The 20,614-nt window shown below is 37.8% G+C and overlaps 1 protein-coding gene across 1 annotated transcript in view; it reads right to left on the bottom strand.

The window, feature by feature from the left end:
- FAAH2 (fatty acid amide hydrolase 2) overlaps positions 1–17,736 on the bottom strand; it is a 218,276-nt gene extending 200,540 nt beyond the window's left edge. The window contains exons 1-2 of the mRNA XM_030806665.1: positions 17,442–17,736; positions 11,825–11,907 (exon numbers count right to left, since the gene is read on the bottom strand). Of these exons, the coding sequence (XP_030662525.1) occupies positions 11,825–11,907; positions 17,442–17,633 (275 nt within the window). The 5' untranslated portion in view covers positions 17,634–17,736. The remainder of the gene's footprint in view (positions 1–11,824; positions 11,908–17,441) is intronic.
- Between the last annotated feature and the right edge of the window lie 2,878 nt (positions 17,737–20,614).

Genomic DNA, 20,614 nt, shown 5'->3' on the forward strand with positions numbered 1-20,614 from the left:
GGATTCACAGCCAAATTCTACCAGAGGTACAAGGAGGAGTTGGTACCATTCCTTCTGAAACTATTCCAATCCACAGAAAAAGAGGGAATCCTCCCTAACTCATTTTATGAGGCCAGCATCATCCTGATTCCAAAGCCCAGCAGAGACACAAACGAAAAAGAGAATTTTAGACCAATATCCTTGATGAACATTGATGCAAAAATCCTCAATAAAATACTGGCAAACCGAATCCAGCAGCACATCAAAAAGCTTATCCACCATGATCAAGTTGGCTTCATCCCTGGGATGCAAGGCTGATTCAACATACGCAAATCAATAAATGTAATCCAGCATATAAACAGCAACAATGACAAAAAACACATGATTATCTCAACAGATGCAGAAAAAGCCTTCGACAAAATTCAACAACACTTCATGCTAAAAACTCTCAATAAATTAGGTATTGATGGGACGTACCTTAAAATAATAACAACTATCTATGACAAACCCACAGCCAGTATCATACTGAATGGGCTAAAACTGGAAGCATTCCCATTGAAAACTGGCACAAGACAGGGATGCCCTCTCTCACCACTCCTATTCAACATAGTATTGGAAGTTCTGGCCAGGGCAATTAGGCACGAGAAGGAAATAAAGGGTATTCAATTAGCAAAAGAGGAAGTCAAATTGTCCCTGTTTGCAGATGACATGATTGTATATCTAGAAAACCCCATTGTCTCAGCCCAAAATCTCCTTAAGCTGATAAGTGACTTCAGCAAAGTCTCCGGATACAAAATCAATGTACAAAAATCACAAATATTCTTACACACCAATAACAGACAAACATAGATCCAAATCATGAGTGAACTCCCATTCACAATTGCTTCAAAGAGAATAAAATACCTAGGAATACAACTTAGAAGGGATGTGAAGGACCTCTTCAAAGAGAACTACAAACCACTGCTCAATGAAATAAAAGAGGATACAGACAAATGGAAGGACATTCCATTCTCATGGGTTGGAAGAATCAATATCACAAAAATGGCCATACCGCCCAAGGTAATTTATGGATTCAATGCCATCCCCATCAAGCTACCAATGACTTTCTTCACAGAATTGGAAAATACTAAAGTTCATATGGAACCAAAAAAGAGCCTGCATTGCCAAGTCATCCTAAGCCAAAAGAAAAAAGCTGGAGGCATCACGCTACCTGACTTCAAACTATACTACAAGGCTACAGTAACCAAAACAGCATGGTACTGGTACCACAACAGAGATATAGACCAATGGAACAGAACAGAGCCCTCAGAAATAACGCCCCATATCTACAACTATCTGATCTTTGACAAACCTGACAAAAACAAGCAATGGGGAAAGGATTCCCTATTTAATAAATGGTGCTGGGAAAACTGGCTAGCCATATGCAGAAAACTGAAACTGTATCCCTTCCTTACACCTTATACAAAAACTAATTCAAGATGGATTAAAGACTTAAATGTTAGACCTAAAACCATAAAAACTCTAGAAGAAAACCTAGGCATTACCATTCAGGACATAGGCATTGGAAGGGCTTCATGTCTAAGACACCAAAAGCAATGGCAACAAAAGCCAAAATTGACAAATGGGATCTAATTAAACTAAAGAGCTTCTGCACAGTGAAAGAAACTACCATCAGAGTGAACAGGCAACCTACAAAATGGGGGAAAATTTTTGCAACCTACTCATTTGACAAAGGGCTAATATCCAGAATCTACAATGAACTCAAACAAATTTACAAGAAAAAAAACAAACAATCCCATCAAAAAATGGGCAAAGGATATGAACAGATACTTCTCAAAAGAAGACATTTATGCAGCCAAAAAACACATGAAAAAATGCTCACCATCACTGCCCATCAGAGAAATGCAAATCAAAACCACAATGAGATACCATCTCATACCAGTTAGAATGGTGATCATTAAAAAGTCAGGAAACAACAGGTGTTGGAGAGGATGTGGAGAAATAGGAACACTTTTACACTGTTGGTGGGACTGGAAACTAGTTCAACCATTGTGGAAGTCAGTGTGGCGATTCCTCAGGGATCTAGAACTAGAAACACCATTTGACCCAGCCATCCCATTCCTGGGTACATACCCAAAGGACTATAAATCATGCTGTTATAAAGACACATGCACACGTATGTTTATTGCAGCACTATTCAGAATAGTAAAGACTTGGAACCAATCCAAATGTCCAACAACAATAGACTGTATTAAGAAAATGTGGCACATATACTCCATGGAATACTATGCAGCCATAAAAAATGATGAATTCATGTCCTTTGTAGGGACATGGATGAAACTGGAAATCATCATTCTCAGTAAACTATTGCAAGGGCAAGAAACCAAACACCGCATGTTTTCACTCATAGGTGGGAAGTGAACTATGAGAACACATGGACACAGGAAGGGGAACATCACACTCCGGGGACTGTTGTGGGGTGGGGGGCGGGGGGAGGGACAGCATTAGGAGATATACCTAATGCTAAATGACGAGTTAATGGGTGCAGCACACCAACATGGCACATGTATACATATGTAACAAACCTGCACATTGTGCACATGTACCCTAAAACTTAAAGTATAATAATAATAAAATTTAAAAAAAGAAATGTTTAAAATAAAAGTTGAAATTATATTTTAAAAATGTGGCTAATGCAATATGTTGAAAGTATTTTGACATATTTAGTTAAATAATATGTACTATGAAAATTAATTCCACCTGTTTCTTTTCACTTTTTAAAATACAGCTGCTAGAATATGTAAAATTGCATATTTCCCTCATAATTTATTTCTATTGAACAATATTAATCTAGAGAGAGAATGCATAGTTTTGTATCTTAGCTCCACTATTTACTGTATCTCCTTTGGAAAGTTACTTAACCTTTCTGTATTTCAGTTTCCTCATCTGTATAATGGAGCTAAAAATAATCACCTCATAGAATTGTTGATATTATGCAGTTAGCTACTGCATTTGTAAAGCACTACAACAGTACCTGGAACATTGTAAGCACGCAAGTGCTAACTATCACTGATATTACTAATGCTTCTTATTATAGAGATGAAGAACCTCAAACAGAGAGAATAGAAAGATGAAGGGATGAGAAAACATGGCCCATTTTAATGAAAACTTATTCGGTTATTTGCATAGCCTTTGTTTTCTGAGTACTGCTGGCCCACTGATAGAGGTAAAAACTCTGTTGTCATGTATATAAACCTATTGGTGGGCCAGCGGTACTGAGAGAACAAAGGCTATATATATATATGTGTGCGTGTGTGTGTCTGTGTGTGTGTGTATGTGTGTGTATATATATACTATATATAGCACATATATAGTATATATATAATGTATATACAGTGTATATATATATAAAGTGTGTGTGTATATATATACATATATACACACATATATATACATATCTATATATACACATATATACATATATACACAAATATATACATATATACGTATATATACAAATATATATATATATACACGTATATATACAAATATATATACATATATATATATATACACACAAGATGCTGCTAGTCTTGGTGTATTGGACACCTGAGCCAAGTGAAACAAATAAAATTATCTCTTTCCCTAGAGGTTCAACTAAAAGAAAGAAGGACTGGGGTTGGTTAGAACACATTAACGGCAGGGCTTTAAAATGAAGGCTCACAAATCTCCTACTTTTTAGATTGCAGAGCTACATCAGTCCCTGAACTTCCCAGGGTCTAGTTGTTCAAATGTCTCATAATTTGTAAAATTGTGAGGATCTGTATGATTATTGGCCACACCACTACCTTTTCACACCCATAAGCCAGTAAAAGTACAATTCTATTGCAATGAAAAGAATCATTGTAAGCATAGCCATTTAGAAACTATAGACATTTCTGTGTGTCTATAGCTAGTTACAAGGTAGCATCATTACCATTTGTAGAGCAAAGGCCAGCACTCTAAGTGTTACACATTCTGGGGGCCTTGCAGATACATACTGTCTACTTGGGGAAAAGGACACTTTTTGCTTTGCTTATATCCCATCCCTCACACTTTGGTTGCACAAAAAGAAGCAGAAGGGTGTGAAGTTGAAGTTACCCACTTTCTGGAAATAAAAAAGCTTTCAGTTGCCAATTCAGAAGGAATTGGGTACCTAAGACCAATATTTCCAATAGGCACAAACTTGGAACTTCAGTAAAGCATCCACATGCCTAAGATTGCTAGTTACTAAAAGCTTCTCTGGATGTGAGCCTCATCCAAGGCAAAAGGGCCTGTAGCCTTGTGTTTACGAAACGTTAGGGAAGAAAACCTTGAGGCACAGTGTCCCAGTCTGCAAGCAGTCTGAGGAAAAGAGTACTCACAGAGATAGATATCAGATGGGCTAGTAGCTGAAGGAGAAAGTCTGTGATTAGGAGGTGAAAATAACTCGAAAAGCTGGATTGAACTAGAAGGGACCCTTCAGATGAATAGCAAAAATACCAAGGTGGAGTAAAAAGGAAGTTATTTGTGGGAGACGGGCACAAGATAAAGCTGAAAAACTAAAGTATGCCAGATTACAAAGGGCCCTTACATGGCGTTCTAGGGAGTCTGGATATTGAAATGTTTAAAGCAGGAAAGGGGCATAATCTCTTTAGTGATTTACAGATATCCTTTGGCTTCTGCAACATAAAAAGTATGGGGAAGGGAGAGCAAAACTAGAAATATAAAGATTACCGCAGTAGGCAAAGATGATGGTGATTGGGACTAAAGTGACAGCAGTTGAGATAGAGAAAAGTAGAGTTATTTAGAGATGAGATCTTGAGAGAGATATTTAGAAGGCAGAACTCATATAAAATATTAGAAGGTTAGAATGTGGGGGATGAAGGAATTTTTTTTCCAGTTTTTCTGGCTTATGGTAGATGGTAATGTCATTCACTGAAATTTTCATTTCATGAGTTTGATTTTAATTATTTTGGCTTTTGGTGCCCATGTGACTTCCTGCTAGAGGTGTCAAGTAGGTAGATATACATATATGGGAATTGAGCTCAGAGCAAAGGTCTGGGCTGCAGACAAAGTTCCAGGAGTTATCAGGGTTCAAATGATATTTGAAGTCATAGAAGACCAAGGCTAAGTATATTTATAACTACATGAACTATTATACACATATACACACATACAAAATTACAGAATCATACCTTAAGGAAGAATAAAATGTATTTAGATGTGTAAGAGTTAAATAATAAAATAATAGAAGAGCACTGTCTAGAAGCCAAAGGTAGCAATGACTTCAAGAACAGGACAATTATCATTTTGATAATAAGACCAACATGTATGAGTCTATTTTATGTGCCAGTTATTGTGTTTTAAATTCACTAAGTTGTTCCATCCTCACAATAATCCCATTAGGTACATAACAACTGCTTCATTATGGTTATGAGGAAACTGAGGTAAAGAGAGGTTAAGGACTCATCCAAAGTCACATTGTCAAGAGTTGCAGACATTGTTGGCTGCCTATCCAAAATCCACTTTTGCCCTTTATAAATATGACTTCAATTTTTCAGGCAACTCTCTTTATTGTACTGCCATATGCCTTACAGGAAATAGGCCCAATCTCTAACCTTAAGTGTGTGATTTCTTATTCGTTTAGTGCAATAACAGTGATGTTATTCACTTTGCCAAAAATTGGTTTATCAGTGGTATCTGGTCACAATTTTGGCTCTTGAGACATAAGGCATAGCAGCCATCTTATGACAATGAGAAGATCTAGTCTAATAAGGCTGACAAACTAGGATGTCCAAGGCAAAAGACTGAAAACAGGTTGATGATGACATTTTTCAGCTGCTGAGTCAATCAATTCTAGAGCTAACCTACCAAAAGACTTACTGGTTTGTGGGATAGTATATTTTCCCAATTGCTTTCAGTCATTTTGAATTGGGTTTTCTGTTATTTGCAGTGGAAACAACCCAAACTGATAGAGTTAGCAGGCTCTTTTGTTTGTTTGTTTTGTTTTGTTTTTTGTTTTGTTTTGTTTTTGAGACAGAGTCTCTCTCTGTCGGCCAGGCTGGAGTGCAATGGCATGATCTCGGCTCACTGCAACCTCCACCTCCTGGGCTCAAGTAATTCTCCTGCCTTGGCCTCCTGACTAGCTGGGATTACAGGCATGTGCCACCACACCCAGCTAATTTTTGTATTTTTAGTAGAGACGGGGTTTCACCATATTGGCCAGTCTGGTCTCAAACTCCTGACCTCAGGTAATCTGCCCGCCTCAGCCTCCCAAAGTGCTGGGATTATAGGTGTGAGCCACCGCACCCAGCCAGCAGGTTATTTTTAATTGAGTGGTAGGAACAGAAGCTAGATTTCAGTGAGTGTAGGTAGGTGTAAGTTAGAGGTAAGGATTCAGAAAAATAAGTATTGACTACATTTTTTAGAAGCTTACTTATGTTAAAAAAAAAAGAGACAATTTTGGTAGTGAATTAGGCACGGCAAAATATTAATCTGAGAATGTTGCAATCTGGCCTCTTACAAACACAAAGAACCTGGCTATACAAAAAGCAGTGTAGCCCAATAGTCAAATCCCAGGCTTTGGAGAAAGACTGATCTGAGGTGGTTATATAACCTTGCAAGTGACAACTTCCTAAACTGTTTCTCCAGCTATAAAATGGTGGTAACAATAAAATCTACAAGCTTTGTTATTTAAATGTGATAATGCATAAACACAGTACTTAGCACAGAAGAGCCATTCAGTAAATCGTGGCTATCACTATCATCATTACTAATATCATCAGGTTCTACTGACAGTCAACAAAATTCTTGTCAGGAAAATCAAAGGATTAGGATTACAGAAGATTAAGCCAAAGCCATGTCACCCAAACCACAGAGCTTAGGGAAGTGGCAATATGAAATTTAGGAAGTGGGTTACAAGTCTCTATATCAGAAAAACAATGAGAAGAACTGCAGCAGCTATTTCTTCAACAAGTCCTACCAATACTGATGTTATCAGCACCATTTACTGGCACAATATTTGTTGATGCAAGACAGGGTTCCGCCACACCTGTCTCCCAGGAGTTTCCCAACCAGGTGGGGCAGGGCAGTCAGGCTCCCCAGTCCTGTTCTTTCCAAGGATGGAGAAAAGGTAGTGCCTTAACTATGTACACTTTCCTAAGGTCTCGAAATCCCCTTCATTAGCATTGCCCAAACTTCAGCCACATACAATCAGCACAAGCAGAGAACTTCCAAGGGAAGGTTGATAAAGGCATAAAGGAAATTGGATACCCTTACACGTGGCCTCAGTGCCACAGGGCAGCACTAGACTCCTGAGACCAAGCAAATCCCCATAGTTTCAGCCAAGCTGAAACAAGGCACCTCAGCCAAAAATCCTTACCCTTGGACAACAGGATGAGGCCTAAGGGTGGCTGTGACACCAGATGATACACAGGCTGGCCAATGTGGGTTGAGTGAAAGATTTATTGAGGTCTGAGAGGGTTTTTAAAAAATCTATACATCTTGAAATCCTGCACTTGCTCAGTGATTCGAGTACAGCCAGTGGCAGGGGAGCGAAATCCAAGGAGGATTCTACCCCTTAGATAGCTTTTTAGTGGAAAGCAGCACATTATATCACTTTCTCCAGGAAGCCTTTTCTGACACCTCTCCAGTCTTGGATCAGTAACCTTCTCTATGCTCCCACAGTACTCTTTTCTTCCCCTATCAGAGCACTAATTCCACTGTGCTGTAAATAATGGTTATTTGCATGCTTCAACCACCAGACTGGGAGCTGAAAGAAGTCAGGGACTGTTGAGTTTATCTTTACATCTTCAACACCTAGCATGCTACCAGGCGTATAGTAAGCATTCAATAACCATTTGTGGGATAAGTGAATGAAAGTGTTTTCAAGCATTTAAATCCATAAAACTATAAATTTTGAGGGTCCATATTATTTTCCCCTTTAGAAAGAATAAAACAAAGATCCAGAGAGATTCAAAAACATGCCTAAGTTCATACAATAACTAACAGAGGAAGAATTTTGTCCCAGGTCTGTGTGATTCTGTAAGTGTGTATTTTGAGTCTTGACATCTCTGGACTCTAGGGCTCCCAGAAAGTTTGCCTTGGCCATTTTCTATGTCATTCAAAGATTGGGAAGAATATACTTATTGGATGAAATGCATGACAATAGATGCTCCAGGGAGCAAAGTCTGAAACTAGTAACAAATTCGTACTTTTCCAGGCAAGCAAGAAAAACAGTGAACAATAAATCACAATCCAGGAAGACATAGGAAGCCAACAGGTTGCAGAGCATAAGATGAAACTGCATTCAGGAGCTCCAAAACAAACATTGTCTAAACACAGGTATATTAATTCGTTAATTACTGAAGAAATGCTAAATATCTGATCATGTTCTAGACACTGAAGACAATAAGATGAAAAAGATATGGTCCATGCCACTGAGGAACTCACAGTCTGGTGGGTGAGACAATCAAGACCACAATGACTATGCAATGTTGAACCAGTTTTTATACTATAATCTCTCAGCCCTGAAACAAGTATTCTATATGCCACTTTCTTTTTTTTTAATAGATTTTATGTGAAGATATTTCTTTTTTTATTATTATTACTATAAGTTTTAGGATATATGTGCACAACGTGCAGGTTTGTTACATATGTATACATGTGCCATGTTGGTGTGCTGCACCCATTAACTCATCATTTAGCATTAGGTATATCTCCTAATGCTATCCCTCCCCCACCCCTTTCTTTGACTAGGAAAGGGAATTCCCTTACCCCTTGTGCTTCCCGGGTGAGGTGATGCCTCGCCCTGCTGTGGCTCATGCACGGTGCACTGCACCCACTGTCCTGCACCCACTGTCCGGCACTCCCCAGTGAGATGAACCCGGTACCTCAGTTGGAAATGCAGAAATCACCCATCTTCTGCATCACTCACGCTGGGAGCTGTAGACTGGAGCTGTTCCTATTTGGCCATCTTGGCTGCACCCCCTCTATATGCCACTTTCTGATGGGACTCAGAAAACTAAACTTTCCTTTGATAATTTGTGCCCTCTTGGATCCTTCAAATATGGCTGGTAGAGAAAGACTAGGAGGAAAGAAAAGAGGTGAAGGGGTTTGTTTCTTCCAGTTTGCTTGCTGTTCCTGACACCATTGTTTCAACAATAGCCTTTCAATTAGGCAACAGTAGTTGATTCCAGTTTCCTATTTCTTCCCACACTCTAGAACCAGTCTCATCACACCCCCTCAGAAATACTGGCACCAGTCAGCTGGCAGCTGCTTCTCAGAATTCTGAACCACAGCTCTGAATATGAGGTCCCTTTTCAAAGTTTCTGAGGTAGAAGCAGCAGCCAGGCAACACCCTCCTCACAGATGTCTTGGTCCCAGCTCTGCAGGCATTTCCTTTGAGCTCCTAGATTCCGATAATCCCAATTTCTTCCCTTTTTTCCCTCATACCTAGGGTGTTCCCTCAGTTTACTGTTTCCTGCAGTTATCATCTTGGTGTTACTTCAGTGTTACATTTTTTGTTTGTTTTTTCAGTCCTTAAACATCTATTCTACCAATTCCCTATATTAAATTCTTTGTTAAAAATAGTGTGGTTTCTGTGCCCTTCATGATACAAAAGTGACATGAGCACAATGTGCTCTGGGAGCTCAGAGTAGAAATCTCACAGAGACTGAGATGATTAGATAATGTAAAACTGAGAACTGGACTGAGTCCTAAAAAATTAACTAAGCCAAATAAAGGAGAGGTGGGGAAAGGGAAAGTGCTCCAGGCAAAAGTAATAACATGTGCAAAGTTATGCAGATGATAGAGAGCATAAATGGATCAGGAGAAATAGAGTAGTTCTGTACGATTAGAATAGGACATGAAGGAAAACAAGTTTGACAGGATGATAAATAAAGAAGAAGAGCCAGTAAACTTGTTGACTATTAGAGTTAGAAGATAGATTTGTGTGACTGGATGGAAGAACAGGTTTGGGAAGAAGGTAAAAAAGCAGTGAATATTTTCTCATCAGTCAATCACAAACACAAAGCTGGAAGCCAAAGAAAGACAAAGCTAGAAGCCAGCATAATTAAGTTCACATATCTTCCTACTATTTCGTAGCTGTGTGATTTTAATCACTGAACTGCCTTGAGAGTAAGTTTTAGTGCCAAGCAAACAGGGATAACAATGCAATAGAACTGTGTGTAATCATAAGGACAGCTCCATTTATTGAGCTCATGTTGTAGTAACAACCACAACAATAAAAGAGCTAACACTGAGGGATTGATGTAAGGTTCTATACTAGGTGCTTTACACATATTTTTCATCTTAATGCCAGTGTTTTAAATTTCTAGTAAAATAAAAACACTGTTATCAGGACAGTAAGCCCGTTTCGGGGCCCTTTACAGGAGGGAGGAAAAAAGCACAGATGTCACACATAGCATGCATAAACTTCATAAAATTATTTCTGAACATCTTTTTATTTTACCTAAGGTATCTGTCTTAGAAGCAGTCCTGTTTTCTCTTTCTTCAAATCTCCAATACCCTGACGGTCACTGCCCTGCCATGCTCCCCCCATTTACCCACAAGCACCCTCTCCAGTCTCCCAGTACTAGCCCAAACTCATTATTTTCAACAAGGTCAAAAATTTGATTTTCTCTCAGATCTTTATCTATGTCCTCATACACAAAAACGAGCTCTACAACAACTGACCCCCTTCTTCGAAACTCCTTTTTAAAAGGCAACAGAAAATTTAAATAATAGAATCTCTCTCAAATGTTTAAAGATACACTCTGCCCAAAAAGTACCCCCAAATTACATTTCAGGTAAAAGTTGGTTCATAGAAGAGAGAGACAAGTCAGGACCCCCTGAAACATAGAACCACCCCATAGTTCTGTTATGTAAGCTTGGTGTCACATATCCATATTCTTGAATCATGGCTTTGTCACATACTTTTTTTGAAATGCTGTTGAGATGATCAAATGAGAAAACATGTATAAAGTATCTATTATGATACAAATCCATTTCATGCAGTACTTTCATTAAAATATTTTAAATGTCTATAATTTCATGATATTGGCTAGTTTTCATTTGATTTACATTAACCATCCATGTTAAAGGATAGGTTTATAATATGCATAGTGATACAAAGTTTCATTTTAAAATGATTAAGTTAGAATAAATGACTCAATTTTAATAAGTATATTAACAACAACAGAGCTGACGTGCAAACAAGACAAAAATCCTAAAGATGGTACATGAATGGCTGAGATCTACACAATGGCACTCTATGTCATGCCTGCTAAGAAGAACTGTGCTACCCATTAAACAGAATATTACAAAGAGAATAATCCAAGTTTTTGGCCCTCTAATACCTCAGAGCTGCTGAGAAGTGTTTACTTGGCAATAGAGACACAGAAGTAACGTATATGATACCTATATAAAACACTATCTACTATGCTAAATACACATTGGAAAAAGTGTGCATATGTGGGGAGGGTTCTCCTATTAGAGTCACTACCAAATATTAATCTATTCAGTAAATGTTCGATGATGCCTACCAAACTGTAGACCTTGTTCTGGATGTTGGATATGCAAAAACAACAAAATTTAGTCCTTGCCATCAAGGATCTTGCAGTTAATAGGAGGAGGATGCAGACAAATAATCATAAACACTCAACAAAGGACAAAATACTGAAATTAGAAGTCAGAGAAGTTCCCAGTGAGAACAAGGGAAGGACACAGAGAAAGAAGAATCTAGGAAATATGCTAAGGTGGCATGACCACAGATGTAGAACAAAAACCACCATAAATCACTCCTTGAGAGAGTGGAAATGCTCACCTGTACTTGACAATTCCATTGATCACTGGGTTCACATCCTTGATTCTGTTGATATAAGCCTGAACAACATCTATACACTTCACCTGCAAAATACAATATTTTAGTTAGCAGCCATTTATTCACTAAACAATTCATTCAACAAGTATTTCCTGAAAGACTCCTGTGTACATTAATCATTTTTTGAGATACTTTCAGTGAATTACCCAGTGTAGTCCCCCGTGAAGCAAAATATGAGGCTAAGGAGGTAGGTGCAAGATGTCTACTTTGAAGATAAGAAGTCAGGAATATACCAGTATAAGAAAGTTCCAAACAATGAGGAGGGATAAAAGGAATAAACTCTGCTGAAATTAAATATAAATTGGAGTTCAGAGATATTATGTATATATACTAAACTAGCAAATATTTTGTTCTAGTAAATAATCAATTAAAAAATAGATATCGTTTCAGTAATACCCTGAAGCTTAACAGTATACATCAACTCTGTCTCTGGGGAGTGGAGACATAAAAGGGCATAAAGGTAGGGTTTCCAGATAAAATATGGGAAATCAAGTTAAATTTGAATTTCAAGTGAATAGAGAGTAATTTTTAGTATCAATATGTCCCAATTATTGCATGGGGATGATTATACTGAAATCTATTTGTTATTTATCTTGAATTTAAATTTAGCTAAGTATATTGTACTTTTGTTTGCTAAATTTACCAACACCAAACCAAACGTCTTAAGTTAAGCATGTGAGCAGGGATGAGTAAAACATCCTGGGTGGGTGCCACAGGATTATTATTTAATTATTATATACAATTATATACAATTGTAGTTTTAATGTTAATTCTTAGACATGAGACAATAAACATTAGAAAACTGCAAAGCAAAACAGAACCCCCAAGTAATGAGGAGAGAAAAATAATTAAAAAGAAATCAGATCAAGCCAGAAAAAAGAAGGAAAGGAAAAGAAAAAGCAAGTGTGATAAATTATAAGCATTACATCAAGTGAAAAGGATTAAACCAATTACATAATAAGTGTGAAGGACTGAATTCCCCTGCCAGAGGGCAAAAACATTAAATTTGGTTTTAAAAAAAGCTCAGCTATACAATGTTTATATGAAATTCATCTAGAACAAAAAGACAATGAAAGATTGAAAACAAAGAGCTAGGCAAAGATATACTAGGTGAAAACAAACAATAAGAAAGCTGAGGTGGTATCATTAATATCAGAGAAAGCAAATTTTAAAACTAAAACCTAACATGGTATGATATATGAGGACGCTATAACAGTCGTGTACTTTTCTGTATTAATAAAGCAAGCAAATACATGAAGCATATACTACAAATACAAAGAGAAGTTGACCGGATGTATAAGTACAGTAGCAAACAATATAGCTCTCTCAGAGACTCACAGACCAAGGAGTAAAAAGTGAGGATATATCCAAGAATTTAATAATACAACCAACATGCTCAAATGCATAGTGAGGGAAAATTTTTACTCCATCAAGAATATGCTCTTTATTCATCAATCATTAACACAAAATAGTCATGTCACACAAAGCAAATCTTAAATCCCAAATGGTTTTAGAGAATTTCTAAGTCAATTTGACAAATTATCATAATCTAGAAATATTAGAAACCCAAAATTAAACAGTGATATTTAGAAGGCTTAATTATTTCAAAAACATTCTTCCATATAACCAATGGATCTAAGAGGTAAACAAAACTAAAATGGCAAATTATCAGGAAATTCACAAAAAGAGGATCATTTCTTATCTAATCTATTGTCTATGGCTAAAATTGTCCTAATATGCTTTTATTTATAAAAAGTAAGACAACATATAAGGTATTCAACTTAAAATAATAGAAAAATAAAGGAATTTCTTAAAGAATAACAAGATCAAGATAAAATTTAATAACAGAAATAAAATAGGAACCGTAACAACAAAACCAGTATAAAAAGATGAACTAACTTTTAAATATCTATCAAACGGATAAACTGCAACAAGCATGATGCAGAAAGAGTGTGTGCAGAAAAATGGTTGGTACTAAGAATGAAAAAAAGGTACAACCATAGATACAGGGGAGATTTATAAAATTATAAAAGAAAGTTATATGTACTTTTTCTTTTGGGTTAACTCTACTTGTCCTTTAGAATTATGCATCTAGTAGGTTTTCAGTAAATGTTTGTTAAATGCATGCACAGACAGAGATTTCAGCCACCATAACTCAATAGTCTAGTGTATACACAGCTCTAGCATTAAGAGCCTGGATTGTCAAGCTGATGTCTAGCACCTGGTCACTCCATCAACGTATACAACCCCAAAGATCTTCAACTGCAACTGCTACCCTAATTGAGTTTGTAGCATGCAGGACGTGAGAAAAAAAAGAAAAAAAAAAGCAGGGATTAGAGGTAGAAGTTAACATGACCATAATTGCCATTTTCTAAATACTTATTATATGCCAAGAACTTTATATATATTATGTCATTAAATCTTCCTAGCAACACATGTAATGTTATCCCCATTTTAGAGATGAAGTCATTGAGGCTCACTGAGGTTAAGTGACTTAACCAAAGTCACATAGCTGAGCCTGGATATTTGTGTTTGCTTATTCCAAATGAACCTTGCCGTCATAAGAGAAATGAAGACTAGGTACATGATTAGAAAATCCACTCACTACAGAAAAGTACAAATGAAAAGTGAAAGCTTCTCACTCTCTCTCTCTTTCCCTCCCTCACTCCCTTATTCCCTTCTCCCCTCTCTTGAGCTCTCTCTCCCTTCTTCACACAAAAGGAATCATATTATATTCATTGTTCAGTACCTTATATTTTTACCACTTAACATAATTCAGAACTATTTACATATCTGTTCCTTCAGATCAACTTCATACTTATTAATGGCTGCACCATATTACTCCGTATGGACAGACTAAAGGAGGAACTAGTGATATTTTTTATTACTTATCTAAAAACTGAAAACACTTTTTTCTAATTTTCTAAAGTATTGATTATATTTATTATAAATAGGTAACATGAGCACACGTTTCAAAAATCTGAGAGTAAAAAAGGTCATGCAATGAAGCCTCTTTCTACCCTTGTCTCCTAACAAAGGAGATGAATAAAGGGTGGGACTTATGGTTTCAAAATCTCATTGACTTTCGGATCATCAACAAAATCAAATATCCAAATGTGCAAAAACGATGACCAGGCTATGTATGTTGGTGGCCATAAGTTGATGTATTTTTGGCAAGGCCCAACCTTGGATACCAACTGAGGCTGTGGAGGTTCAGATGACATAGTGGTAGCCTGAATTCTGAATAATAGAAGAGTAATCATAGGGACACAAAAGCAAACAAAAGACAGTAGACACTGACTCACAGGAAACTGACTGTTCAATCAGAGCTCGTTATCAAGAAGCATACTCTTCCATAAAGTGCCAACAAAAATTAGTAAGATTCACCTGGCTCTACCACTTTCCAGCTATGTGGTATTGGGCAAGCTATTAGAAAGCTCTTAACTTTATTTTCCTTCTCTGTAAGATGATGGATAATTATACGTACCTCAAAATGTCATTATGAAGATTCAATTTACAAAAATCTAAGTAAAATATTTGCCTTATCAAGTGACACATGGTAGGTGTTTAAGAAATTTAGTTGTTTTGCAGTAACAATATTTCCATGTTTAAAAAAGGCAGAAACTAAGGGATAAATAAAACTTTGTATCCACTCCACTTCTCCCCTTCAGAACATTTTTATAAATCTAGATAAACTATATCTAGATCATCTCGTCTCATGGGCAAGCATGAATAAAAAATGGCTAGTTACCAAAAACCTGATGATAGTAATAATAGTAATAGTTAATATTTATATAGGACTAGTATGCCAATGTTCTATAAGTTTTACATATATGAATTCATTTAATTCATGACAATAACTCTAAAAGGTAGATTCTACTATCAAATCCATTTTTCTTAAAGGATATCAGAGACACAAAAAGTTAAGAAATGTTTTTAAGGCTGGGCACAGTGGCTCACGCCTGTAATCCCAGCACTTTGGGAGGCCAAGGCGGGTGGATCACGAGGTCAGGAGATCGAGACCATCCTGGCAAACACGGTGATAACCCGTCTCTACTAAAAATACAAAATATTAGCCAAGCGTGGTGGCGGGCGCCTGTAGTCCCAGCTACTCAGGAGGCTGAGGCAGGAGAATGGCGTGAATCCGTGAGGCAGAGCTTGCAGATCGCGCCACTGCACTCTAGCCCGGGCAAGAAAGCGAGACTCTGTTTCAAAAAAAAAAAAAAAGAAATGTTTTTAAGATCACAGAGCTAGATTGTAGAAAATCTAGGATTTCTGAACCCAGGGAGTCTGACTCTAGAGTCCATCCTTCTAATCATTATGTTACGCAATCTCCTATGTGCCAGGTGCTTGATATGTATTATCTGCAATTGCTGTGGCACAAGGTCACAGAGCCATAAACAGACAGTCCAAAATTTGAAATATATCATCTTTCTACTATTAGGTTGGTGCAAAAGTAACTGTGATTTTTGCCATTAAAAGTAATGTCAAAATCTCAATTACAAAATCACAATTACTTTTGCACCAACCGAATACATCCCATTGCCTCCCTAACTGGTAGAAAAGCATGCATGAGTGGGTAGAGGCTGGGGAGGGTTACGGCAAGAAGACAGGATATGTCTTTGAAAGGTAACCAGGAGTACAATACAAATATTAATAATTCATACATTCTGGAACACATACTGAGATACTCAGTAAGTATTCGCTGCATGCCTATTCTTTGTTAAGTAGTATTGTAGATTCTGGAAATAAAGCAATGAGGAAAAACAAATGAAACAGCAGAGAGATGAAAACAAGCGGAGTATAAATAAACAATACTAGACTGTAGCCCAAGATCTCCAAGTAACTAATCATTTATATGACAGATATGAATAATCCTGCCTGCACAACTCTAGAGAGAACGAATGAGCTACTTAATTTTTTTAACTTAGAACTTTCAACAATTTTTGTGCAAATCATTTTACTTCAGTTTCCTTATGCATAAAATATGAATACTGCCTATATAACTATATCCGTGAAATAGAATATGTTTAAGTACCCAGGCAGAGTATTTCACATATACTATGCACTAAATATATGGTAGACACAGCTTTTACTATCCTAGACCAAGTACTACTTTTATTTTAAATCAATTTTAAAAAGAATTGGTTGAATGGTAAGCAGCAGGTTGATTTGGGGCCTGTGAGAGACGGAGGAATAGAGAGAGAGAAAGGGAGAGGGAGAGAGAAAGAGAGAGACTGACTTTCCATGGCTGAGAATCAGTTTGAAACTCACCCCTGCTTTACCCCACACAGAGTAATTATGCACAAATAGGACAAACGGATAGGAAGGACTATGAGGGTACCAAAATAGTCCAACCCATGCCCACAGTAAATGTCCTCGGTAAAAATAAACGTACTACAACACCCAGAAGTCTCCCTTCATCCCCAATAAATGCCTCTCCTAAGTCAAGTCGCCCTAGTAGAGAATGGAAAGGAAACCGCAACCACCGCCACCACTACGCTCCCTGGATCCCGCTAAAAGACCCGTCCCTCCAGCCTCTTCTGAATTGCACTCTCACCTTTCTCTGTCGGATCAGCTTGGCCAGCTGCATCCCCGAAAGCAGAAGCAATGGTTCAGTCACCGGCCGAGGGGTCTTTGAGGCAAATTTTGGGCCCCCTAAGACTAAAGCTGCTCGGCCTACTAAGCCTATGAGAAAGCCTAGCGCCTGCAAGAGGAACAACTGAATGCGGGCGGTAAATGAAGGTGCCATCGCAGCCTGGATTCCGCAAGGTCCTAGTGCTTGAGGGTTATGTGCACCCTGGGGAAAGGACGAGAAAAATGCTAAGCAAAGAGGTACTTACGAAGCTTTTAGTTTACAAGTCCAGTGTCTACCCACAATTCCACAGGAGCTTGTTTATTATCACCTGCAGGGCTCCTAGCCAGAGATGGAGGCGGAGACTTCCCAGCAGCTGCCTGTGTGCAATGCTACCTGTCGTTAAGTGCTGTTGTAACCCAAGACAGAAAGTGAGTCATAAGAAAGAACACTATACCTAATGCTAAATGACGAGTTAATGGGTGCAGCACACCAACATGGCCCATGTATACATATGTAACAAACCTGCACATTGTGCACATGTACCCTAAAACTTAAAGTATAAAAATAATAAAATAAAATGAAATAAAATAAAAAGAAAGAACACTGGCCTTGGAATTCCCCAGTTCTGCTACTGTGTAGCCCTGGCCAACTTACACTATATCTCCTAGTCAGTTTACTCATAAGAAAAAAATGGGAATAACTACTCGTATATCAAAGGGTTACCACAAACACTAGATAATAAGTAAAAACATTTAGCACAATTTATGGTAAATAGTATAAGTGGTAGTTGTTATAGTTTATTTCAGTTGTGCTTGTGAAAAAAGTGTTGTAAGTATACCTTTGTATACAAATATTCAGTATGCTCAACAAACAACTAAATGGCAAGCATATATATTTTCCATATGCATATTATTTAATTCTTATAAGATCACTAACAGGTAGTACTGATGAACATCAAATCTCCAGCCCATCTGTCTCCTAAACTGGACACTGGAAATGCATTTTTGACATCTCCATGTGAATGTCTTCCAGATCGTTCAAACTCAACAAGTCCAAAACTCATCCTTTTCTACCCCAAACTGCTGCCCCTACAGGTTTACAAATGGAATTTTCATCCACCCAGTCAGCCATGCCAAAAATCTAGAATCACCTCAGATTCTTCCATTTCTCTTATTCTCATGAGAGAATCCAGCCCTTCCCTCTCAACTCAGTCTGGCTCAGATCTCACTGACGTTTACATGAATTTCTACAAATAATCTAGCTGATCACCCTGCCTTTATTTATAGAGTGTTGTTTCTAATATGTAAATCTGACAATATTACTCCCCTGCCAATAACTCCGCAATAATTCTCCATTTTCCACAGATTCAAGACCCATCTACTTTGTCTGGCATTCGACTCTCATGACTGGTGTCTGAAAAACTCTATGCTTCATCCCTAACCCCTTCCATCCCTCACATGCTAAGCTCCTGACAAACAACTATCCGAAAGGTGTCTCTTCCCTCCTAATCTTTGCATCTGCTTTCCCAACCTCTTCATCTAGTTCAGGACAAGTACCACCTCCTCCAGTAAGTCTTCCCTGAACTTACAACTGGGTGTGATGCCACTCTTTTGTAACCCTGCACTCCATAGATTAACAAAATCATAGCACTAACAACCCTCTGTTATGTGTTAGGTTTTGGGGTCTATGCCCCATCTAGATATAAACTCCTCGAAGAACAAGGTCATTCTAATTCCTCTTTGTATTGCCAGAGCCTAACATAGGGCTTGATGTGAAGTCAATACAGGTTTGTAGGTTGAAGATATGTGATTATGAAATAATGAGCATTGAAGATAGGGATTCGAGCTTGGCATTTAAGGTCTTGGGTAGGTGAAATGACAAAGTCATCCAGGTCACTGTCTTTTCACCTGCAGAACTTAGGTTGATACTGAAAGTGTCATCACAGCACTTCTAGCCTAATTCAAGCACCTGGTAGAAAGCAGGTTAAACATGACAGGCATATCTAGCAGATCCAGTAAACAAATCTGATAAAGTAGGTTGTCATAATCTAGGCTCCATTACAGTTCTGAGCAAAACCTGTAGCTGAATGAACCTTCTTTACCAGAGAAAGGTTTTGTCAAAATGAAAATATTTACTTTGCCTAACTTTTGTTACTTTATTTAAGTTGTAAATGACCAATATGTGAGCCTGAGGTACAAAGAATGCTCACAGATTGGGCACTGACCAGACAGATCTGAATCCAAATCCTAGATCCAGCACTCATTATGTTTTTGACCTTGAACAAATCACTTAATGTCCCTGCGTGTGTTTTCTCATCTGTAAAGTAGAATAACAGCTGCCATATGGTGTTATGAAGATTAAATCACATATGGATGTAAAGCTTCTATTTTTTTTTACAATCTTAAATATTTTAATTTTATATTAATAGTTAGATCATGTTGAGTATATTGCCATTGTTGGCAACATATCACCAGAACCTTTTTTATCTTGCAAAATGAATACATACTATATGTGAATCGACTACCTGTTTTCCTCATTGACTGGCCCTTTACAAATGCCATTCTATTTTCTCTTTTTAAAAGTGTAACTACTTTAGATAACTCGTATAAGTGGATTCATACTTTTTGTGATGGACTTATTACACTTATCGTAAGACAATTAAGATTTATCTTTAAAATAGATGTTGGCCGGGCGTGGTGGCTCACGCTTGTAATCTCAGCACTTTGGGAGGCCGAGGCGGGCGGATCACGAAGTCAGGAGATCGAGACCATGGTGAAACCCCGTCTCTACTAAAAATACAAAAAATTAGCTGGGCGTGGTGGCGGGCGCCTGTAGTCCCAGCTACTCGGGAGGCTGAGGCAGGAGAATGGCGTGAACCCGGGAGGCGGAGTTTGCAGTGAGCCGAGATTGCGCCATTGCACTCCAGCCTGGGCGACAGAGTGAGACTCCGTCTCAAAAAAAAAAATAGATGTTACATTTCCTGCTTTTTAAAAGCTGAGTAATATTCTGGGTTTTTTGTTGTTGTTGTTGTTGTTGTTTTGTTTTGTTATGAGATGGTGTCTCATTCTGTCGCCCAGGCTGGAGTGCCACTGGAGTGCAGTGGCACCATCTTGGCTCACTGCAACCTTTGCCTCCCGGGTTCAAGCGATTCTCCT

This window comes from Nomascus leucogenys, chromosome X, assembly GCF_006542625.1.
Source record: "Nomascus leucogenys isolate Asia chromosome X, Asia_NLE_v1, whole genome shotgun sequence".
NCBI lineage: Eukaryota > Metazoa > Chordata > Mammalia > Primates > Hylobatidae > Nomascus > Nomascus leucogenys.